The 21,049-nt window shown below is 43.6% G+C and overlaps 2 protein-coding genes across 2 annotated transcripts; one reads left to right on the top strand and one right to left on the bottom strand.

Moving 5' to 3' along the window:
- Positions 1-5,592: 5,592 nt before the first annotated feature.
- On the top strand, positions 5,593-8,794 carry EAF01_001183 (uncharacterized protein; the record flags this gene model as incomplete). Its single annotated transcript, XM_038909433.1, has 5 exons — positions 5,593-5,770; positions 5,838-5,892; positions 5,956-7,453; positions 7,505-7,620; positions 7,735-8,794. 5 exons carry the CDS (start codon positions 5,593-5,595, stop codon positions 8,792-8,794), a joined length of 2,907 nt encoding a protein of 968 aa, XP_038774245.1.
- A 2,984-nt stretch (positions 8,795-11,778) lies between these two features.
- On the bottom strand, positions 11,779-18,524 carry EAF01_001182 (uncharacterized protein; the record flags this gene model as incomplete). Its single annotated transcript, XM_038909432.1, has 7 exons — positions 11,779-11,823; positions 11,877-14,255; positions 14,303-16,421; positions 16,486-17,380; positions 17,431-17,851; positions 17,900-18,191; positions 18,244-18,524. 7 exons carry the CDS (start codon positions 18,522-18,524, stop codon positions 11,779-11,781), a joined length of 6,432 nt encoding a protein of 2,143 aa, XP_038774244.1.
- Between the last annotated feature and the right edge of the window lie 2,525 nt (positions 18,525-21,049).

The raw sequence follows: 21,049 nt of genomic DNA, 5'->3' as shown, positions 1-21,049 counted from the left end.
AGAATTCCTCCCCAAGACAAGAGCCAAGGCATCTCACGTATCCTTGATCACCGAATGAGTCAATCGGAAAGTTCTTAGGGCTCTAGGCTTTAAAATTTCGGCGTCAGAGAAGCATGAGGGGCTGATGACATTTGCCGTTGCAGAATCGTGTGTTTCGAGTTTATTAAGATAGATCCAGATTGTTCTACTGGCATAATATGTTATAGAAACCGGTGGTAACTGGGATAAGATAGGCTGCCCCGATAGTTTGAAGCTGAATCCCGTTCACCCATGAAACTTATTGATATACTTGATGCAAGCGGCGTTGACGTGATGCTCTGTTGTTGCTTTTCAAGGTAGAAGACGCCTCACGTTACTAATCGAAAGAGGCCAACACTGAGTATCCACGATCCATCGCGTCCCGTTCGTTTTCAATCTCATGTACAGGATATCCAATGTTCCGGACTGCAGTTCAAAAGTATAAAGATTTGAATATCTAAAAGTAGTTAAAAATTGGAAAACAGTTCATGCGAATATTCACAATCAAATTCAATTGAATGTTCTTATTGGTTTAGGGATTTAACAATCTTCAATGTACCTGTTCATAGCCAGACTGGTACTACTTTTAATTTCAAGTCCTTATTGGTTTTCGATTGTTCGTTAAAGATAGATGGTGATGGGGTATCTTGAAATCTCACTCATCTCCCCGCATTGTAGAGTATTGGCTTAGCTCAGTTGATGTCAAAGCTGCGATATTTTTAAAATAGGCATCGAAACTTCTCAGTATCTGGCTTATGTCGAGCTTTATTTGACTTTTCCGTTTCTTAGTCCTCGATATGATTCTTACTGTGCCATATCTTGCTAAAATTGAAGCCTCTTAATCTCTGCTGTGTTCTCCTATCTCTCGTCTAATTTAGGCTTTGGAGGTTAATCACATGGAATATGGGCGCAGTATCTATTTTTGATATACACAGGCTGGTTGTTGATGGATATGTGCCGGCGATTACGTGAGATGAGATGAAATCTACAAGATAATGTACCGAAAATTAAGTGACGGCCCATTGGAGAAATTTTGATCATTGTGTCAATACCACGGAACAACTGGGCGTTGTACCCACTCATCCATCGGTTTCAACCTTAATTATCCCATAAATAACCTGGTTTCAAGGATCTAGACATGAATTATCCACACAGTGTTCCAAGATGAACATGTACATCTTTAGGGTTTCGGAACCTTCAAACTTTGTCCCCGGTCATAGCTTAGAGCGTGGATATGCCGGTAGTCTAGAACGGGTATGTTTTGAAGGAAGGCGCCAAGTATGGGGCAAAGTGATGTGATGTCGGCTAATCGTTGTTTCATCATGGCGGGAGGTTCATCAACAACGCTAGATCCTTGCATCCTATCACTCATATAATGGTTCCCATCTACCTACAATCTCACTCGAAGTGATCTATATCCTTTTACTTATATAAGTAATGCCGATATTGATCACTGCATGAGTTGCCCTGGCTAGTCAAATAGGCTGATCCTGGCCATTACTTGAGAGATGGCATAATTTAAGATAGCTTGAAGTGGCGTTTTCACCTCACCTTCGGTAAGCTTCTCGATGCGCTGGAATCATTCTTGGCAAGAGTGCGGGGATGTTTCAAAATTCGGTTGTGCCAGTGGCGTCAGAGCTCATATATTTCGGCTTCCATGCAGTGACCGGACTGTCAACTATAGATCTTATCTTAAAAATCCTGGGCACTGCGATTGACGAGTCGGTACTCACTCTGATCCCTGGTTCCTAAAATTACTGTAGGTATATATGCGTGAATTTTCGAAGCTACTGGAAGCCATGAATAATTGTTGTTGCTGTTTCAAGTTGTTAGTCTCGGGGTCACTCTGAAAGCTCTTTGGACACTCTAAGCCATAATAATTTGCCCGGTTTATCTTATCTAGTGGCTGTAAAAGATGTTTCTATTCAGATACTGTTTCAGGAATCGGAAGCGACAATCCGTGGAAGTGGTTCCCGGGATTTATGATCGTTTCCAGTAAATTATTGTAAATAGTTACGTGGCCAACGGCCGCTGGGCTGGGTTAGGCTGCAGAACTACGCACTGGCGTTCTTGCGGGACTTCAGATTATTCCAGTTGTCTGTTACTGATATATTGTTTAATCGTAACGATCTAGCATGAAACTCATGTGATCGATGGAGAGTACCATACTCGAGTATTTGCGTATGCATTAGTCATGGGTGTACTTCAACTCCCCCTTCTGATGAGTCAACTATGCCTAGATACTTAGTTGAGATATTAATGCAGGGCTTCCATGTCCGAAACATGCTGTAGCTATCGTCTCGATGTCAAGTTCAAACCTTTGAAACCCTGTAACAGACCTGCATGATCTTGGTTCAGATACCAATTTCGCATCAAAACTTAAGATATTTTCTAAAATAAATGATCCATAGCGACTGATAGTTTGACCTGATATCATCGGCTTGAACTGTAAGCCTTATCTCGTCAACAGCCATCATTTTCCCCATAAATATTTGTGTATAAAGAGTAAATAGTAATGTCGTCAGGGTTATGAAACGGTGCCAAGTTTCGGCTGTACTCTGCCGCAGCCCCTAATGTAATGGTACTTCTCGTCATTTGTAATTGTGAGGCTAAATGCCAAAAAGTTTGACAACTTATTCTTAAAACAGAGTTCTGACCGTCATGTGATATGTTTTGACAACTGCGAGCTGGTTATGATTTTTGTGACTCGCCAACTTGTACCACCGCCGGCCGTGTTCAATGCTAAAATCTGACCGGTGATGGCCTATTAATATCTCATTTTCATGCCGATACTTATCATGCTTTGATACGCGGGATTACGACCAAATGTGCTGATGCTGGGGAGCTTGCACCTCGTATTATCCCGTGAATCATCAAGCTCATGGTAACACCAGCTTGATTAACGAATTCGAGACGACTCTATGGTATATACGTGGTCAGTATTTACGCGGAATAATTTTAAAAATCTTTGATCACGAAGTTACCTTGAGGGATTTGAACTTCCTTTCACAAGTATTTGGATTTCAACGACGTTCTAGAATAAAATTAGGAGCAACCTCGGATCCGTGTGTCATGTTTTTATCGGAATGAAAATTGTGTAGGGCTGAAATACCAGCAAGGTAATTTAAATTCTATTCAATCAAAATTCACCTATAGGAACTTTTAGTTATACAGACGGCATAGTAGAGGAGCTGGGATGAAACATAAAAATCTCCAGCTGCCCCAAGATGGGGGTTTACGGCTAAGCGAGAAGGTCAGGCTGATTCACACACCTCTTGAACCGTGGGGTAAGCTGTCTCATGGGCAGTACCCGAATATTGCTCGAAAGTCCAGCGTGAATATCCGGGGAGAAAGTTGTACGGGTACGTTTATCGAAATAATACACAATTTTAAGATCAGTGAGCATTCGATCATATTTTATAAGTGGACCGATTATGCCCAAGAGCAGTTCGTTTTCTCGGCAGAGAAGCTCAATCGCTTTTCAAAACGTACAAACTGAACTGTTAGTGACTCCAACGAAGAGCCGCACCTACTATTTTTGCAAGGCTCTTCATGTCATCGCAGGAATCCCAAGACAGTTACTGGAGATTATGATAATCAATGTTTCTTTAGGTTTGAGATGTCATAGTTCTAATGATCGCAGGCTCATGCAACTAATAGCCAATGACACTCATGAGACTAATTGGAAAGTATTGGCCAGCGCCACGAGACGGCTTACTGATCACAAATATCACTTTGAATACGGAGTATACAACTCGATCGCAGCCTTGTTCTTGGATGGAGGTCAAAAGGCGCTTATAAGCGTACAGCTGATCTCTACAGTATTCAGAAAGGTCTTGTTTGGCATTTCATGGAAAGCGGGGTGAAGTCTTGAAAGTATTTGCCGGTTCTCCAGGATCAGCCTTTTGACCGTGGGAACTCTCATGGTTGGATACGCTGGAATGTGGTGGGCATGATTGGCGGGGTGTGATTTGGAATAGTGTTTCAGCTTTCAGACTAGCTCATCTCAAAATCATTACCCAGAATCCTCATTCTAGAAGTATCTTTTTCGGAACGCCCAGTGCCTCGTATAATTTCCTTCGATCGTTATCTACGAAATTGGAATACTTCCATCATGTTTTGGTACTGAGCAGTACCCCATCGGAACTAATATTTGTACAAGCTCTCCATCTCTAGCCAAGGTACTCGCCAAGGTTTCACGTTCTCCATGGAGAAGCTGGAGAAGGAAATTAATTACGGTGTGGTGGTACTGCTTTTGTGAAACATTAGATGTATATCTAAGAAGTCAAGCCACAGGGCACTCATTCAGACAAAACAGATGCCGATTTCCCTTTTGGAAATATTTTCGAAGTGTGGGGTTCATGGGCAATAAATCGTCTCCTCGCGTTGCTCTGGCTACCCCAACTAGACATGAGGACTATGCGTTGTTCGAACTGCTATTAGCTCTCATGCTATGACGTGCATAATCCTGACGGTCATACCAGGGCGGATTTATTTACTATCCTTATACGTACCTTGTTCCAATATTTGGGCTTACTGGCCCTTGTTAGCCTCGATGTTACCTTGTTTAGTAGGTATCGAATGATGAGACCCGATTTGTCTAAACGAGACTCGTCCACTTACTTCTTTTCGTCTATTGTTACAAACATTTATTCTCGTTATCTTCATTCAACGGCTGGATCACACTTCCACCGGTACTCTTACTGTTACATGCACTAGATCTTCTGCACTCTTCCAGAAGGGGTATAGTATTGCAAGATATGTACAGTATACTACTTCTGGTGTTTGTGGTACTTAACCACCGCAGGCCTCGTTTTTCTATACCGGAATCTTGCATAATCATAGCACAAACAAAATCCAATTAACATCCCGTCTCAACTGCATACATAGGTAGGTACACGTGGGGTTTATCATATCCAAGTAACGATGATTTGAAATCATACAAGAATATTCAAACAAGGATTCTGCATGTGACAATGCTTGTGATTTAGACCTGGCATGTTTGTACAATTAATTATCTCCACGATAAAATTGCTACTACTTGGAGTCGTAAAGATGGCTACCTACAGTTTCTTCATTAATTTTGAGGATACTTTCAATGTCAAAAGTCCTAGCTCAGCTGTTGGCCAAGCTCCCAAGCTGCGGCTTTCCGACTGGGATTGGGACCCTCCATCAGATCTACACTAGGGTGTCTGGTCTATGTACCGCTCTCTCAGATACCTGTACAAAGAGGAATCTTCACATCCTTCAGGCTAGCAGCACGAATATCACTGGTCCCAGCCTCGATTCCAATATTAACATCAAGCTTCACGATTACCACGAAGCCACTGCATGGCTAATGCGACATTTCCCTAGTCGGCGAATTAGAGATCGGGTGCTTCTAAACCCCTGCCACGATGAATGAGTGTGGTCTGACAATGCATAAGATGTTTGGTTCGTCTTTGTTAATATCATGGTCACCTACTCTTATCCTTACAAAAAGTTTGTCAAATCTAAGCCTTGTCCATAGGACTTGCCTGCAAACTATTTTGACACTCGGCCAGGCACAAAGCTTTCAGCCGCTTTCAGCACGATATGCTTTGGAAGTTACGACCTTTAACCATTCAAATCCCTATCAGATCCCCCATCAATGGAAGCTACGATAAAGAGAAAGAGAACTACTGCCGATGTTTAATGGAGAATATGATTTTTTGCACATATTGCGGAAAGAGTTTTACTCGGAAGGAACATTTAGAAAGACACATACCGAGCCGTAAGTAATGGAAAGCTCTATTATCACCATTGAATAGGAGAATTCTAATACAACCTCTATCTTGCAGACACAAACGTAAAGCCACATAGGTGTACATTGTGTCAACTATCTTTTCCAAGAAGGTATTCACACCCCGTACTTTGGCTATGTCAAGACTCGAGACCCACTAACTATGCAATATCTAGAGATCTTCTCCAAAGACATCACTCTACATATCATGAGGCAAAAGATCCAATGGAGCCATTACCAGGTGGTGTTCCAACGGTTAACGGTCGAACACCCATTGCATGTATCAATTGCGCTAGTGCAAAAACCGGTTGTGATAAAAGGGTTCCTTGCTCAAGATGTTCTGAGAAAAATCTACCATGCGCGAGCAGATATGCCCGACGTTCATCAAAGGCTGCGAACAGGTCCTTAAGCTCGCACAAAAAGACACCACCAACACAGGAGCCACCGCATGACCACATGGATCAGGACACAGCACCAAAAGAAACATTACCGGAAACCAAAGTTAGTCCCACAGAGACACCTACAGATACGCAATTTATGGTAGCAACACCAGAAAAAAATACATATCCTGCCCAAGACTTACGATTTACTGTTGATGGCTTCGGACCTTCCCCAGGCGAAAGCCTTGGGGGGATGGAACACTCAATGTTCGGCAACACAGATACAATGAATGGGAACGTCAATTACCATGACCTGATGGCATGGAGTCACTACCCCTTAGATATTGAAATATACTCGATGGGATCAGGATTATCCAGCAGTCTAGTAACGCCAAACTTTCTGGAACCAAGCGATACGTCTTCAATTTCAGAGCCAGTGTTTACTGGATCTTTGCATCCATCTCCATCGATGTCACATACTAAGAGCGCTAGCATCTCTTCAGATGCTAACCGTCTAGCCAAGCTTATTGACATCTCGGTTCCTATCCTGACAGATAATAGCTCTGATGACTTTGAGCTCCTGGTAGCGGCAGAATCGGCATGGCCGCTTGCGCGATGCAATCCACGACTGATTCCTGGGCCGTCAGCACGAACAGCTATAGCATACCTCGAGAATCTTGAGCAACACTCGAAGCACGACGCCACATGGGATTCGTTAAATCATGATTTTGAACCAGCCGAGCTTCGATATGGAGATGGGATATCTGTCATGCCTGTGAGCGCAAGCACCAGAGATAGGATAATGGCCATCACCCAAAGCTTCCTTCATACAGCTTTGGAAACACATCGAGGGGGCTTGAAAGGTTGGCCAAAATCTTCCAATTATACAAGTCCTGATGCAGGATTTAATTTCCTTGTTTTACCTCCATCAAACGTTTTGGAGTATTTTCTTCGAAGTCACGTTCGAAGCTTGGCTCCGTACTACACTCTCATAAACGGTGGAAATCTTGATCCGAACGAATTAATGCTGAACAACCAAACTTCAACATTACTATTGTTGTTAATGATAGCACATGGAGCTGCAGCTCTTCCAACCGCTGAAGCTAGATGTTTGACTGCGGGGCTTACTGAAGCTTGCCGCATATCGCTATTTAAAGTGATCGAAAAAAACGTTGATTTGTCAGCCGATCCTGTGGTGTTCAAATGCGCACTGCTTTTCACGATACTCGGTGCTTGGGGTGGGGATGCTTCTCACATGAACCTAGCTATGGCACAACGAGGGATGTATCTTGCGGTAAGTAATTGCTAAATCAAAGCTTTCAAGGTACTTACTTGTTGAATATAGATGCTCAAACATGCTGGTATGTTGGAGCCTCACATACCAATGGCGCCATCTTTTCAAGAATCCTCGAATCTAGATGACCAGTGGAGAATTTGGCTACAGAGAGAAAAGAAAAGCAGGTGAGATGCCAAAGCCAAAATCTCAATCCGCATCCATCTATCACAATCCAATGAACCATGATGATTTATTTAGCTGTGTTGATTTTCTCTATACGAAGACTAACAATATTTTAGGTTGGTCTACAACTGGGTCATGGTAGACCAGGAGCTGAGCTTATTCCACGATACCTCGCCTATTATGTCAATCACAGAACTTGAGACTCCTATCCCTGGAATAGAGTGCTTATGGCTGGCTAAAGACTCAAATGATTGGGCCGCAATTGTCCAGCAAACATATATCGGCACTGATTGGCTCCTGAATCCGAATTCTATCGAAACACCACCGGTAGGACCTTCACTCTGTGGCCTCTTCCGAGACATGTTATCGGACAACATTGAACGTCGACACGGGCAATTATCTCCGCTACAGTTAAAACTACTCCTTCACCCAATTCATAGCTCTCTGTGTCATCTGCATCAAGCTTTAACTTTTCATTCCGATATATGTAACTCCCGACAAGGAACTAGATCCGTTACCAAAGCGTCTAATCTACTACGTCTTCAGGAAGCTCAGTTATTGCTCCAGAAATGGTATGACTTGTGTGAAGTTCATGCTAGAAACGACCCAGATTGTCAAGTTACTCGAGCTAATCTCGTCCTGTACCATCTCATCAGTTTGAATGCGGTGACATTCTTCCCAGAGATTGAGCGGCTAGCACGAAAAGAGGACTTCGATGGAACAAGTTTGGAACTCTCTCTTCGCTACAAAAAATGCATTTACAATTCTGGAGAAGCAATTTTCCACTGTGGACAAGTCATTCGTCTTGTGACTTCGATGGCAAAAGAGGGACGGCCGCGTTGGTGGTCGGTGGCTATCTATCGTGCCACTATGATCTTATGGCTTGAAAGTGTATCACGCAATGACACCTATACACAAAAATGTGATAAGGGCCCAATATTTCCGATTGATGCAATGGCACCCGATCACCCCTCTGTCAAATCTTATTTATGGAATGGTGAGGGTGTTCCAGTACTCAGCAGAGCCGACGGGTACGTGGAACTTCATAGGCCTAATGATATTATGAGCCATTGTATCTCGTTACTCGAATTTGGTGTGACTCTACCAGTGTCGGACGGCATAAGAAGGAAGTTATTGGCCTTTTCGAAGAATTGGAACATGGTAATCCCATTGTAGAATACATAGAGCGTCGGATATGCATTTCCTTAGGAGTTTCGGGCATGTACATTTCGAGGGTTAGAGTTATTCTGATATCAGTATAAGGAAATGTCTGACATGCGACATTACTTTGCCATGTTGTATTTTGTTATCTTAGAATTCATTTGCAGACTCGCATAAGCTGGAAAGTTATTGGACTCTAAAATTTGATTAAATTACAGACACGCCTCCGAATCATTCTGTTTTGCTTCACTTCCAGTGAAACCCTTTGTAGCACGGAAGACTTAACACGCAAGGTCAGGATCATATGCAAATATATATGCACAGGCAGGCAGAAATTACGATCTTGATCAAGAAATTGGTGTAGGCTAAAAGGTGGCCATGGGTTGCAGATGGACCACAGCTGTTGATGTGTATCTTATCTGAAATTCGGGGAATTTTGCTGGGGTATCAACCCTTGGCGCTAAATTAACGAGAAGGGGTCAGGGGTACTCTTTGGTATAGGGAACATCTCGAAACAGGAGAAGTCTTGACTAAGAGTCCTAAAACTTCCCATTGTTTACTTCCTTGAGTTGGTATGTGCAAGTGTCATTGATTAGGCTTTACCTTCCCCGGACATCCGGTGGGGTATCCCGCCACAAAGCTTGCTGATATGCAAACAACAAGACTTTAAGGATACGAGTTGGAAGAGGATTGGCTTGTGTGTGAAGGACGATCGGACTTTAACAATTCCTATGAAGCCGATCACGTTTTTTCCTCGTGATTAGAACTTGCATGCCCCATGCCTTGGTAAGCGATCATGAGAGTCAGTATAAAATAAAATCGATCATTATAAAGCTTGGAAACTCTTTGCAAACTCCTTCACGAGATATTCATGGCCCCATTCCAAGACACCAAAATAATTCAAAACATGCCGCTTCTTCCAGCCCTTGACTGGGTCTACTCAGCCGTCTATGCAAGTGAGATCGTATTCACCACACCGTATTCAAAAATCCAAACATATTAATACACTCACAGATAGAGAGCATAGTATCGTACCAGCTCGGGGAGAGGTATTGGTATGGGGATGGTAGTATTGCCAGTCAGCCGCTGAACCTTCTCCGTAAACTGGCATAGATGCCTAAACAGCAACGGCCTATTGCAATAGAAACTGTCTACCAACATAGAGCGTTACTCGAGATGGTAGATTTTGCAGGGGGTCGGGAGTCTATTGGTCTGACTGCGGATATACATGGTTTAGTCGATATCTTCAAGTGAATGGAGAATTCCCTTGTTCTCGCTAGCATGACTGAAAGTCGCTTTACTTGATATTTTGTTTGATGACTCGACGATTATACAGCACACGATCAATTTTGAAACGAACCAAGAGTCGCCATTCAAGATGTATGGCGATATTAATTTGGAACTGTGAGACGATATTGAACCAAGTTTTAGTCAAAGATGCAATGTATTACTGGCATCGCATCAAGATATGTCAGTACATTGCTGCAAAGGCAGTGTTATCATGGTGCGCTTTAATTGATCTTGTAACTGTCAGCTCATGACCTTGGTATTGGTATCTCTGAGGCAACCTTTGTGCTACCTGCAATTCTTTTGCCAGAAGCTCACAATGAAAAGCTCATGGACAGCTTGAAAGTGTGCAATCCACAAGTATAATGGATGAGACTCGTATATACAAAGCACCGAAAAATGATAGTAGAGCTACCATCAGTGAGTTTTAATTAAGAGTAATGACGTTTCAGACGGCTAGCGAGGTGGCCGCCAAAATGTATTGTATACTTACAGCTTTTCATTCACATATTTTCATAAATGAAGACCTACAACAAACAAGCTTAAGAATTACCCAAGAACCAATAAATATGCTAAACATATGCAGCGCATTCCCAATTTCGCAGCTCGTCCAATCACGTCTCAAGGCTTACATCTTCCACTCGGATACACCCGAGAAGCAGGCTAGCAATTCAGGCTATATCATCGCAACGGCATTTACAATCCGGACTAGACCTTATAATACGGCATTGGATGAAGATCATTTGAAAACATACCAATGACTGTATTGATTTTCCCAGACTACTTGTGAGCTAAGTCATAAATTTAACGGAATGTGATACAAGCTTTCCAGCCATATTCGCTTGTGGTGTATGAATCCCAAACTTTCTCAGCTCGCAAGACATCCGGGAGGCTCGGAACGAGCAAGTTTCCCAAATAGATATTGACCGTTATGTACGTTTAGCAACCCCTGTCCTTGCCCATGACTATCATCTTATCTTCCACGATAGTTCTTATCAGGATACAACTAGTATACAAGGAGTAAGTATTGAAAATCACATGTCCCGTTCGCAATCGAATCTCATGTACGCAGGCTGGAAAATAGGCTGTACAGCATATGAGGTGGGTGGACGGACAAGGATCGTCTAGAAGAAAGCTGCAGAATCGATGCAGATACATATTGGTGGCTTCGTTTGCGCATGTTCTCTGCCGCGTTTGAAAACGCGAAGTACATGCTGATTTACATACGAGGAGCATGGCCATGGATAGGTGTGGAGTGTGGCGCGAGTGCAGATGTGGGGCTGGGAAGCAATAGTGCCGCTCCGTGCATACATGCCATTTTGGTGACATGCTATTTCTCAATCACAGCCTTGCATTGAATATCTTTCTTTTGCCCACTAGCATATAAAGTTTATTCACTAGAGCTATTTCTTTTCCAAGTCAGTCGAACTGAGGGAAAAATTGATATCATATACAGTAAATAGCTAAAATGTCAAAATTGTTGTCTTAGCTACTCAAGGCATTTGCCGTACTATGTACGCAGTGTTCAAGAAAATATGAAAGTGGATGTATAAATCTCATATGCAGTTGCAGTGTGCATATTGAGCTATTGTACGTAGACATCAGGAACGAAAGTGGTATTCATGAAAAGGAGATATTGTCATAATCAAAAGCATCCACTAAACTAGTACCACCAAATTTTAATACAATAAACAAGTATGAAATCTATCCCATCACATGCTAAGGGCCTCCCTCATAAAATCCCCTAGGAGCTTGATCTGTGAAGTAGTCAGTGCATGTGCGCCGTTGTTAATAACGCTATTCAACTTACATGAGGCGTGTGCATCATAGAAAAATGATTCCCTGGCATATGTCTGGTGACGAACTTTTTGTTGCCCAGATATTTATCCCATATGTTAGGTCCAAAATCGGTTCTATTGTCCAGCAAGAATTGAGCATGGCCATATGGGAAAGGATCCGGTCGTGGATCTGTTGGTAATTTACAAACGCCGTCTTCACACCAAATGGCCATCACTTGAGGTACCTTCTTAGGATCTATTGCTTCTGGCATGTAAGTCGAAAGAGCTTGCACAGAAGCAGCGAAATGAGGGAGAAGCCATTCAGGAATTTTGCTTGGATCGCCATCGCCAAGAAGACCAATTTCAGCGAACCACTTATGAAGTGATGATGGAAGAGGTTCAATGATATCAGGACACGGAGAGTCAAGGAGAATGAGCTTATCGACAACTTCGTTATTTTTGGTAAGTTGGCTGACTATTTCATAAGCGATGACGCCACCAGCACTCCATCCGGATAATGTATAGGGTCCCGTTGGCTGACGACGCTTCATTTCTTTGATATAGTGAGTAGCCATACCCACTACACCACAGGTGAATTCCTCGGGAGTCTTCATATATGGTGAGTTGAGCCCGAAAACAGCAACATCAAATGACAGCGCCGGGATTTCGGTGTATGAAGTTGCGGATCCGCCTCCATCTGGAACCATCCAAAGATACTTGCTGGCTTTCCTCAAATTCCCTTGAAGTAAAATTGAACTGGCTATTCTTTGAGATGCGGACTGTACATTCGTTTTGGCAATAGGAGCTGACGATTTAGACGGCCTTGGCTGCTCAGATAGAGCCTTAGATTTAGGCTTTGGTTTTGGTTTCGAAGGCGCTTCAACGTTGAGAGCCTTCTCGATATCACGAATAGTCTGGTTAACCTGGAAGAGATCAGATGGAAGAGAGAGACCTGTCTTCTCTCTTAATCGTCCAAGTACAGTAAGAGCCATGAGTGAATCCATGCCGAGTGAAGCGAGATCAGGGCAACTCGCAACCTCTAGAACATCAACGGACATCTCCTCGGCAATTGTAACTCTAATTACATCACCAAGATTATCCACGACCCCAATGGTAGAGATATCGTCATCTGAAGGATCTGTGAACTCCGAGTCATCTTGTGGGTCGTGAACTGACTCCCCAGGACTAGGTGTAGTGACAGGAGAACTTGGATCTTCGCTGTAGGCAACAGATAGCTTTCCCTCGAATTGTGATAAGAATGACTTGAAAGCTCCAATTGTGGGATGGTTGATGAATTCGTTAGAATTTATATCAATGTCCATTTCTTCGCGTAATCTTCCACAAACTGTTAAGGCCATGAGCGAGTCGGCTCCGAGATCGGTAAAGGCGACATTGTCAACAAGTTCATCGTGCTGTACGCCAACTTCTGCTGCAAGGATGTCCATAACTTGAGAAGTAATTGACGTGAGCTTTTCATTGACCTTGGAGAGATTGGCTTTTGTAACCTGGACTTTCTTGATAGCCTTTGAGTTCGGAGCCTTGGAAGCTTGAGGTGCTCTGGCCGCAGGAGATGGCTTCGTAGGAACCGCGGCGGCAAAGCCTACCGGAGGCAAGAACATATTGAGAACTTTTCGAGGAATGGCTTGGAAGGCTAATCCGCCGACCATACCGACAATCGTATCCCCATCAAACACGTAAACATCGCCGGCCATAGTCTTATCCTTGCGCGGCTGCATCCTGACATAGGAGCGGTAGGTCTTATCCGCACTGAGAGGCTCTGAAAATTTCAAAGAATCCCAACCATGTGAGATGTAGACCTTTTCTCGTGAATCAACAGCATCAGAACCATTGACGATGAATCCAGAAATATGCGCCACACTGTCAATCCAGTACGGACTGCATTTGAATGTCCCATCCTGCTCTGTGGTTTGAAAGACGACACGTGATGTGGCTTCCATTTTCATGCTGTCAAGGATGACCTCTTCCATGCCACGATATTTCTGGTCGTAGTCTACCAGTGCAGCAAACAGCTTATAGGCAAGTCCACGATTGATTTTAGAGACTTTACCATTCCTCTCGGCCTCCTGTAACCAATCGATTCGTGATTGAATGAGATATGCAGTCCGTTGAAAGTCGGCATGATACTCTTCAGTATCGCCAAAGTAGACTTGACAGTTTGCGTGCTCGACTCGAGCCTTGTCAGTGCCCGTTGAAAAGAGGAGATCAGCACGACCATTTGCCGCATTGATTGTTGTAGTGAGAGTGAGTAGTTGAGATTTTCCACCTGGGTCAGCTATCAACGGTTTGGGTACCTTCATTCTTCCAACATCCAGACCTAGATTCTTAACATCAGGTCGAAGAAGCTTATAACCATACTCGCATAAAGTCATGGCCATATCTGCGTACAGAGACTAGAACACTGTTAGCTTGAGCATGGGTTTCACATGGAACTACTAACCGATGGACATAACATTGCGCCGTTGACAAGATGGCCAGTGACAACGCCACGAAGATCAGCGCGCGCTAGATCAGACTGTGCAGTAATAACGGCAACGTCTCCTTCAATTTTTTCACTTACGACGGTATGAATGGTAGAAGTTGAGAGCTTAGGCTTAGGAGGCTCAAGCTGAAAAGAAGCTTTGTCTGGCGATTGTCCTTTTGTCAAGCACCAATCTCCCGTGTACTGAATCCAATAATTCTTATCGTCAAACGCATAGGTGGGTAAATCGAGAAGATGAACTGAATCATTGAAGTCTCGATGATACTCATTCCAGTCAATCTCAAGACCAGCAGTGTGCAAGACGCTGAGACTGTTGCTGAGAGTTTTGTATGCACTTTCATTTCTGCGAAGGGATGGAACAGCAATCGTGGAAGTACCGACTGTTGCTTTAATGAGTCCCAGGCATACTGGATGCGGTCCTACCTCAAGCCAGACAGTTTTCTCGTCTATGACGCCTGAATTTTGGGCAGAAACGAGTCCGTCTAAGAAATTGACAGGTTGTCTAGCATGGTTGCGTAGATATGCAGCATCAATGTCCTCAGATTCGTTAAGACACCTACCAAACAAGGACGAGATGAGAGGAATTTTCTCTTTGCTGAAGTGTGCAGATGCAGCCAAGTTTTCGAATTGGTCCAAGATTGGCTCCACTTGAGCAGAGTGAAAGGCAAAGGGAACCTTCAGTTGAGTGCATTTGAAACCAGAGTTGCAAAGTTGATTAGAAACATTCGAAACTTCAGCGGCCTTGCCGCTAAGAACTGTTTCTCGAGTACTGTTGATGCAAGCGATGTTCACTGATGTGCCAATCTCGCCCAATGCTTCGGTCACTGCCGATCTCGATCCTTGAACGGCAAGCATTGCATGCGTTCCAGCAGTGCATCGTTCCACCAAGAGCTGAGCTCGACGTCCAACCAAATAAATGGTGTCACTAGCAGACAGTATTCCGGCAACATTGAGTGCGGCGTACTCACCAAGACTGTGGCCAATTACAACAGAGGGTTTAACACCCCAAGACTCCCAGAGTTTAGCCATTGTCATTTCCAAGCACACAATTGAAAGTTGCACCATCACAGGCGACAATCCTTGAGCATCAGTCACACTGCCATCAATCAAGGAGATGAATGATGGGAAACCGAGAATTGTAGCAAGATTATCGAATTCCATGATGGTTTCCTTGAATAGGGATGAATTCTCGAACAACTCGCGACCCATAGCAGCATATTGAGATCCCTGACCTGTGAATAAGAATGCAACTTTGGGTGGCTCTGGAAGGACCGGAATGAATTGTTCGTGTAATTTGGATTTAAGGGCTATCGAGACTTCTGATACTTCGCTTGCGGTTACTGTCATTCTCCATTTATGCTGTATTCGACGTGCAGTAGTCGTATATGCCAGATCTGACAGGTTTATGTCTCGATTTCGTTCGAGATAAAATATTAGACGCTCTGCATTATTAAGCATGGCAGACTTAGACTTAGCAGTAATCGCGATGACATGTGTGGAGCGAGGGTCGGCTATTTTGGAAGGAAGGTCGGGTGCATCCTCAAGCAACAATCCGGTGTTTCCACCAGCAGCGCTGAAATTGTTGACAAAGATGCGCCTTGGAGCTCCGGACTTCTTTCTGGGAAGTGGTGTGTTCTTAAGAGCTATGTGTACATTGCGTTCCTTAAGATCCTTGGGAAATCCTTGATTGATCGTCTTCTTAATTCCAACGTGGGGGGGTATGGCATTCTTCTGCAGCATCATTAAGCATTTAATGAGAGCAGTAACACCAGATGCGGCTTCGCCGTGTCCAACGTTCGCTTTGATAGCCCCGAGATACAGCGGTTGATCCGGTCTTCTCTTTCGATCTGCCGAAGCGAAAACATTGGTAACAGATTTCATCTCCGTCCCATCGCCGGCTTGAGTTCCAGTGCCATGCATTTCCACGTAGTCAATATCATTAGGATCAACACCCGCATTATTCAGAATACGCTTGTAGAGAATCTCTTGTGTTCCTCCGTGAGGGTGGGTGATAGAAACAGCGTCTGCAGAGTGGTTGGTAGCACTTCCAAGAATAACCGCCAAAACATTGTCCTTGCTGTTGAAAAAAGCAGACAATTAGTTCAGAATCATGGAAAATACACTTCAATAATTAGACTTACTCAGCTAGTGCATGATCTAACCTCTTGATAATAACCGTACCAATTCCGTCTGCTCTACAATAGCCATCCGCATCGTGATCAAAAGTAGCACATGGTCCATTTTTTGACAAAAATTGCCCTCTACTAAGTCCTGAAAATATATCTGGATTTGTCATACACGAGAGACCACCAACAATGGCTGTATCACAATCTCCGGCCCATAAAGATGTGCAGGCGAGTTGGAGCGCGGCGGCGCTAGAGGAACAAGCTGTATCAATATTGAAAGACGGTCCTGAAAATCCAAAATGATAATTGATTCGCCCAGGTCCGAAGGCTCTTACCCCTCCCGTAATGAAATACGTATCCACATCTTGGGCCGCATTTATTTCACGCCAGTCGTCACTCGTCTGCCCGTAGAATGTACCAATTCGATCGAGCTTTGTGGAATGCGTTCTATTCGGAACATAACCAGCCATTTCCAGAGCTTCGTATGCGGTTGCTAGACCAAGACGTTGCATAGGACAGGTTTGATATGCCTCTCGAGGGGACATGTTGAAGAACCTGGGATCGAAAAGTCCTGGATTTTCAATCCAGCACCCGTAAGGAGTATGACTAGTATTTCTGATTTTGCTTGTAGGATCGAAATGTGTCGCAACATCGAATCTGTCTTTCGGTACCTCTCGATGAACATCTAGACCATTTTCGAGCAATTCCCATAATTTTTCGTGGCTGGCAGCATCTGGAAACCTTCCAGCCATTCCAACAATGGCAAGCTTGCACTTTCCTGGAGAAACTTCCATCGAGTGTTTTTGCTTAGCAGCCTGTTGATTTCCGGATTGGGGCGATCTCAGAGTTATGTCAAGTTCCGTCTGAGATTCTAGTACTGCTGCTAAGACCTTGGCCGCACTCGTAGGACCTGCTCAGAATTAGTAAAGTGATAAAGCTTCTCTGGAAACAAATTCTTACCAAATGGAATAATCAGGCACTCTCGGCCCTGGAACTCTTTTCCTTTCTGCACGCAACCTTGAAGAATTTTGCTGAATAAAATTGGCTCTGTCAACATTTCTAGTAGAATTGCTTGGAGTAGCAATTCTGGCTCTTGCTCGGTGTACCAGGTTCCGGTCGTACAAGAAATCACAGGATATCTGGTCTTGAGATTTCCAAGCGCTTCTCGGACTTTTTTGTCTTTCAAATGTAAAATATGCTCCACATTCAAACTCGAACGAAGATGGGTAGCATGATAGGGGCCGTATATAGGGATAGACACTGGCTTCGATTGAAAAGCCTCGGATGCAAAAAGTGATTTCAAAGTGGAGGGAGGCCCACTTATCGCAATACTTTTTGAGGTTGTTGCACTGATATATACTTGATTTACTATCGGTGTTTCCTTTGCAGAATCAGTAAGGATCGGCAAAATGAGAAAATTACAACGCACTTTTTCTTTGTGAAAGTCGCTGAGTATCGAGTTCACTTCGCTCTCCTGGGCAGCGGGAACGACATAAGTCCAGCTTTCTGGTAGCTCTGGTCGGCTATCGAGTCTATCGGCGAGGGCTGCGACGTATGCACCCGTTCGAAATGACATCAACATCACTTGAATAGCGATGGGTATCAATTGAGAGATCGATGGGGAAGAAGCAATTGCAGCAGCAGCAAAAAGTCCGGTGCATAAGCCAACAAGGCAGGTTTCACTAGGACTAGTCGAATCTCCATGTTCTTTCTCGTGACGGCTGATTAGATATATTAGTGACGGAAGTGGCTCCATATACGATTTATACTTACTCAATGTATTGCGACAACTGAGCAATGCACAAAAGGGCACTGTCTATAGCAGGACTTTTGATAGTCCCTGCGTGATATAACTTATTCAATTCGAGTATCGTGGAGAACTCTGGTATCCTATTTCGCTGAAGACTTGGTAGTCTATCGATCTCTTCCCTAAGGGCAGAGCCAGCCTGCTCAAGGAAAGATCTCGAAAGCACACTCGGCCTCCCATGTTGACAAAAGTCGGTCAAGAAAGTATGCGTATCCAATGACTGGTCGCCAAAGACCAGGAAAGACATTTTGTCCCCCATATTCAGTATGATACAAGAAACTAAGTTGGTAAGAAAACCTTGGGAGAAACCCGCTGGTATTTCAACAACTCTATATGCACAACTTGCAGTGGCCTGTATGTACTGAATCTCCAAGGAAGCTCAGCTCATCTCATCTGATTTGAAATCAATTTACGGAGTAACCTTTGCCTTCAACCATGTCATGATGGCAAAACACTGTGGATCATTATCAGCTCATTGACTTCTGATGTCTTTGTCCGGTCATCAATCTCAAAATAATATGACAAACAAGGGTTGAAAAGCTTGTTTAGAATGATGGAGGGTGCGGGTCGACTAAGAAACGTAGGCTTTTTCGAGATCTAACACTGACAAGTCCATATCTTACAACACTCTCTTTTTGGTATCAACGTCTATTACCGGGTAGATAGTTTTAACGCCTATACGGATACGAAATGAGATGGTTTGTCCCATTCCGCCGCACCAATAGTGATTAGCTGTTCTGAATGAATCGGACTGGCTCGAAAGGATCTCATTCGCCCGAGATTAGGTATCCAAAATACAAGGGTAATTGACATTGGAGCCAGGTGGTACCTCGCATAAGCAACGTCCGTACTGACAGTGCATAACACCACAGAATTGATTGTAACGAGTTCCGGTACGACATTGTCCGGCGGACATCCCCACGCGGTCATAACTCTGACCTGGATTTTGAGCGGCCCGCCTACTAGCCGAGCGCATCCAGATGTTGGAGCAAGTTGCTTGAGAGTCAAATGTCTTAGACTCGACCAGCTAGATCACCGTGAGATAAACACAATCATCGGGGGAGATATTCAAACGTGGGGATATGCCTCCATGATCACGGTTGAATCATTGCGGTTGCAGTTGCAAAATACGAGTTGGTGTTGTGGGTGAGATTGTCCGACCGGAAAATAAACACGCTAGCAAAACGCGCTCTACTTGTACATTTGTGGCACGTGACCTCACCGGGCCACTTCAATCCTTCCGCCAAACATGCCCAATTACATTTCGTCCCTAGAATCTCTTCTCCTTCTTTTTCGCTTCTTCCATTCATATCTTCCATTCATGTCTTCGATCTAAAAAGAATCCGAGATTAAATCATTCTGAAAGCACCATGATTAAGCTGTGGACAGCGAAATTTTCGTGACGACATTGACTGACTAGTTGCATGGCCCAGCTCAATTATTCCGATTGTTGGGCTTTACATATGAATGACTTCTCTGTTCTTCATATGTTATTCCATGTGAAGAATTCGTATCTTCTATGCTAGGCTGCATGCATATCCGAGCTGGAAGCTTGCATATTATTGGCCTCAGCTGTACTACAGATAGTTGTCAGACAATTTCTTGTGTAATCTTCGCACCGTGGTGGTATTTCGAAGACTGCTCTCCAGTAATGGATTCTTTTCTTGTTCTTATTACTTGACTTGCATACAATCCTTCTACAGAGTATGAATATCGTTCCTGTGTTTATCTGCAATATCTCAAAGCAAAACTCATTTCAACTGATGTTGTCACAAGGCAAGTCACCATTTTGGCCTCGACAGACTTCGGGCCTCTTACAAATGAATGGCCTAGATTTCATTTTAATTTCCGGCATTCAGAAATCAAACCATTCCTAGATCTGATACAGACGTCCGCTTGCCTATTTCAGAACGACTATCTTTCATGTCCTTCGCAGAACGGGCTTGATGAAGGAAGTGTTACGAGTGTCATAGTTCTTGACAACATACCATGCCGAATGTTATCGCGATTGATGCAGGCGGTAGTGCATATCATCTCTACTTTGTTTTACAAGCTTCCAAAAATCGGCTTTCTTGTACTCTACTCCGGGTACGGTAGTGCCTTTCCCGAGAATCATCATCTTTTGTCATTTTTGAATAATAAGGAAGAGTAGTAGCTAATTTACCATTCTGCGAAAACGTCTCCAACGACCTCAAGAGTTTGAACTTTGGAGAGGGCTGAGTATTACAATGGAAGACCAGCGCGAAGATTACGGAATGGATAATTGAGACCTTGACCTTGATCTTGTCATGAATACTGTGAAAGGCAATAGAAAGCAATTCGAAATGAATTGCTTAAAAGCCTTGAGATTACTTCGGGATACATAAGAACTGAAGAATGGATCGATGACCCAATGATTTGTTTCTTTGTTTCACAAACATCCGGCTGTGGCACTTGGTAGAAGATCAAACAACCAATTCAAGACAAACGTTTATTTTCGGGAGAGGAAATGGAGGGTTCATGAGCGCATATGTTCGGAAATCTGCAATCTGAATCAGAATCTCTATCTTGAAAAGAAAAATAATACGTCGATGGCTCAATAGCGTGTATGAACAACAATCACTATGTGATTAGAAGTCAGAACCATTGAAACTTTATGTTATCGTCAAATCTTGGCATAATGCTGTAAGGCGCAAGCTAAGAATTCTCTACGACTGGTTTCATTATATTTGAACAACCTCAATTCAAATGTTTATGCCGATGATATTATTTACAACTAGACCGTTTTGGATG

This window comes from Botrytis porri, assembly GCF_014898465.1.
Source record: "Botrytis porri strain MUCL 3234 chromosome Unknown BPOR_002, whole genome shotgun sequence".
Lineage (NCBI taxonomy): Eukaryota > Fungi > Ascomycota > Leotiomycetes > Helotiales > Sclerotiniaceae > Botrytis > Botrytis porri.
Note: the sequence above shows the minus strand (reverse complement) of the source record. Positions and strands in the feature narration are given on the sequence as shown.